At 40.8% G+C, this 4,042-nt stretch overlaps 1 protein-coding gene across 1 annotated transcript in view; it reads left to right on the top strand.

Annotated features, from left to right (window-relative positions):
• Positions 1 to 4,042, top strand: part of LOC106527574 (serine/threonine-protein kinase DCLK2) — a gene marked incomplete at its 3' end in the record, with an annotated part of 18,979 nt that overhangs the window by 5,706 nt on the left and 9,231 nt on the right. The window contains 1 exon segment of the mRNA XM_014022497.1: positions 455 to 843. Coding sequence (XP_013877951.1) covers positions 455 to 843 — 389 coding nt within the window.

Raw genomic sequence — 4,042 nt, 5'->3', positions numbered from 1 at the left:
ATTATTGTCATTAGTGATTATCTCAATTTCGACTAAAAGAATTGACAAAATCCTACACACTGTGCCTTTAAATAAAGTTTGAAAACAGGCTAGCTGACATCCTGTTAGASTAAGAGCTGTTCTGAAAACTGTCCTGCTGAATATTTTATTAAACATTTGGTGTAAAAGAGTTGAGCCTTGTTGTTCTTGTTCCTCCTGCTCGGATCATAAACTTCCTGATGACTGATGGTCTGATCACAGAGTGGATCTGACGTCTGCTGTCACCTTCATTTTGTCCTCCTCACAACTCATGGATCGTCTAACTTTGAGTGCAGTTGTTGCAAATAACCTTTGATCTTCACCGGCTTCCTTTTAATCCACAACTCCAAAGCGGTGATATAAGAATAAATGGTCTTCAGGTATATTTTCTTGATTTAGGTGCAACATTTCACCTGTAAACTCTCTGTCTGCTCAGGTGAATGCTATGTTTGTGCCTCCAACGAGCCCTACCGGAAAGTGGACTACACCAAGATCTCCGTGCCCAGCTGGAAGCCCGGCGCCAGCACCGGGGCCGCCACCTCCAGCTCCAGCAGGACCTCGACGACCTCCACCGGCGTGTCCACGAGCACTGCCCCCATTCTGAAGGACCGCCCCGAGGGGCGGGAGGGCAGGGAGAGCAAAGACTTCATCAAACCCAAGCTGGTGACGGTGATCCGCAGTGGCGTGAAGCCCCGCAAGGCCGTGAGGATCCTGCTGAACAAGAAGACGGCTCACTCCTTCGACCAGGTGCTGGCCGACATCACGGAGGCCATCAAGCTGGACTCTGGARCCGTGAAAAGGCTCTACACGCTGGATGGGAAACAGGTGAGACCATAGGTTGGTTTTYCCACAAAATAATGAAATGTTTCTGTTTTCAGCTTTATTATCAGTAGTTTTGATGTGACATGAAGYGACTTAATTAACTYCCACTGTCTAAAAGTTGAGCCAAATGTATTTTTGGAACAGTGTTTTAGATCCTGCATCCAAAACACTTGAACAAATAGTCCCTGCAAAACACAAAGGGGAGGGGCCTMAAAGTGGGAGTGTCCTCCACGAATGGGCAAGATGGACTCGCAAACATGACCTTAAAGGAAACCCYGACTAAGACAGTAAAAATACTGTAGGCTGTTAAGTTTTTTAAATTGAAAATGTATATTTTCACACAGATGACACCATGCTATTTATGCCGCAAAGCTAATGTGTAAATTATGACTTATATAGTAATATGGAGTTAGCGCACGAGCTAATACATACATTTATTGTGATATAGCGTGAGCTACAGAGCTAATACTTATATATGTATGTATTGGATCACCATAAATGTATGTATTAGCTCAGTAGCTAATGCTCACCATAATGTAAGTATATGTTCAGAAGCTAATGGTTTATCACAATGTATGTATTAGCTCGATACCTAATGCTTTATTACCATAAATGTATGAATTAGCTCAGTAGCTAATGCTACATCACCNTAAATGTATGAATTAGCTCAGTAGCTAATGCTACATCACCATAAATGTATGCATTAGCTTGTGCGCTAACATTATTGATTCCCAAGCTAATCCATGCATACATACATATACACTCTATGTATTGCTAGCTTAAATTTGCTGAAGTTCAACTTGTTAATTAGCTAAAAGCTACAGTATAAACATTTTCTATTATCCATTCTCAGACATCTATTTAAGAAGTCTTTATTAAAAGAGTCTAACCAGTAAAATGTCTCGTTTTCATGCTGAGCTGTAAAATTAACCATCGTTTTGCAGCCGGCCTTGAAGCAGGAGCTGGACCTTTGATGCTTCAACTTCCAGGTTCTGATCCTGTCTCTAGTTATAATACATGCAGATGGTCAGGAGCTTTAATTTCTCTAAAACAATCAGATTCTAACGTTCAATTCACTTTAACTATTATTCTGGAAACATTTGTACAGTCAAATGGGTATTATTCCTCTAAATRGTTCCTGGTAAAGGATTGTTCTTTAACGTGTTTCTGTGGTTTAGGTTTTATTTAGAAACATGTTTTCCATTAAGTAAAGTAGAATCAAAGGATTTGAGCCAAGAGGAATGGATCAGACTGCAGAAATCTAATTACAGCACATTACTAAATGACTTCTSGACAGAGTCGTCTTTTAATTTGACGTTAGACGTGTTCAGTGACTCGTTGCTCCTCCTGCAGAGTTTGGTGCTGAAAGCTGTAAAACTGCAGCCGTCAGCCGAAAGAACGTCATTAAATATGTTCTGATCCTCTGAAACGCTGCTCCGAGCTCGCTTTGGGTGGAGGATTTAAACGTATCTCACACCGACTGACTGAGCATGCAGGGTTTGAAATGTAGATAAGTGTGTCGGCTGGGAGAACAGCCGAAGAAAAGCAGAAACAGCAGAAGGTTTGTGTCGGCGTCAGGCTGGCTGAAGGATGTTTGTTGTTGTGAACGCAGCTCAGATTTATGTACAAACAGCTTTTATAGACTCACAACCGGCTCCTCGCTGCTGCAGCTTCAGGAAAATAAAAGCAAAAGCTGCTGTCACTGTTTTCAAAATAAAAGCATCCATGAACAAAACCAAAAATTACTTGTTTTGTTTTTAGAAGATCCTTTTAGTGCTCTGATTTATTTCTTTAAACAAATTATCTAACCTAAATATTTTATGTGTGTGAGCGTTTATTCTGCTTCACAAGTCTGTGACAAAAAATAAATAAATGAAATCACATCCTACGAACAACAAACGACTTTTATTTCTCTTTATGTTAGACGGGTAAAAAATAAATAAATAAAGTCATGGTTTATTTTTATTTATTAAACTTATTTATGAGGCACTTTTATTTTGAAGTCAGCGAGACAAAACGAGGGCTTTTATTCTCTCGGTCTTTCAGAGCTGCAGACTCTCACGCTGCAGTGTGAGGAGGTTACCATGGCAGTCACTCATCCAGTACTGTCCCGGTCGCTGCGGACACACACACGTGGGATGTTCGGTCCGGTTCCGGGATCATTGATGGGGGAGGGGTCTGTTTCCATAGCAACAGGGCAGCACTACAGTTAGCAGCCGCGCCGAGTTTGTGTTTCTTTATTTTTGGATTGGATTGGTGGGAGGAAGGGGTGGGGTTAATGTATATCATCTGATAAGAGTCACAGTACAAAAATACACTATACTACAGTATCAGGTACTCCAGTGTACTATATTATCCAGGTATTTTTACAGTATCAGATACTCCAGTGTACTATAGTATCCAGGTATCTTTACAGTATCAGGTACTCCAGTGTACTACAGTATCCAGGTATCTTTACAGTATCAGGTACTCCAGTGTACTATAAGGTATCCAGGTATCTTTACAGTATCAGGTACTCCAGTGTACTATATTATCCAGGTATTTTTACAGTATCAGATACTCCAGTGTACTACAGTATCCAGGTATCTTTACAGTATCAGGTACTCCAGTGTACTATAAGGTATCCAGGTATATTTACAGTATCAGGTACTCCAGTGTACTACAGTATCCAGATATATTTACAGTATCAGGTACTCCAGTGTACTATAAGGTATCCAGGTATATTTACAGTATCAGGTACTCCAGTGTACTACAGTATCCAGATATATTTACAGTATCAGGTACTCCAGTGTACTATAAGGTATCCAGGTATATTTACAGTATCAGGTACTCCAGTGTACTACAGTATCCTGAAAAGCAGAAGTTTTAAGAACCAGACGTAGTATTTTTGTATTTTTTAGACAATCTGACATCAGTTTGATGGATGTAAACCTCTGTGTTTAATCCCATTTTTCTTCACCTCTTCATCTGTCAGCTCCTCCTCCTCCTCCTCCTCCTCGTCCTCCTCCTCCTCCTCTCTGAATAAATCTGGGCCATGATGAAGAACAGTCAGTCTTTAATCCTCAGACGTTGTTGGACAGCACGCAGTGTTTGTTTCTGTCTGAATGTTTCTGACAGAACCAAACTCACATCTGTGTCGTCCACACACACTCAGTCTGACTCTGTGTGTGTGTGTGTGTGTGTGTGTGTGTGTGTGTGTGTG

The sequence above is a fragment of the Austrofundulus limnaeus genome, unplaced genomic scaffold (genome assembly GCF_001266775.1).
Source record: "Austrofundulus limnaeus strain Quisiro unplaced genomic scaffold, Austrofundulus_limnaeus-1.0 Scaffold332, whole genome shotgun sequence".
Lineage (NCBI taxonomy): Eukaryota > Metazoa > Chordata > Actinopteri > Cyprinodontiformes > Rivulidae > Austrofundulus > Austrofundulus limnaeus.
The sequence above is the reverse complement of the archived record's forward strand: the minus strand, read 5'-3'. Positions and strand labels throughout refer to the sequence as shown.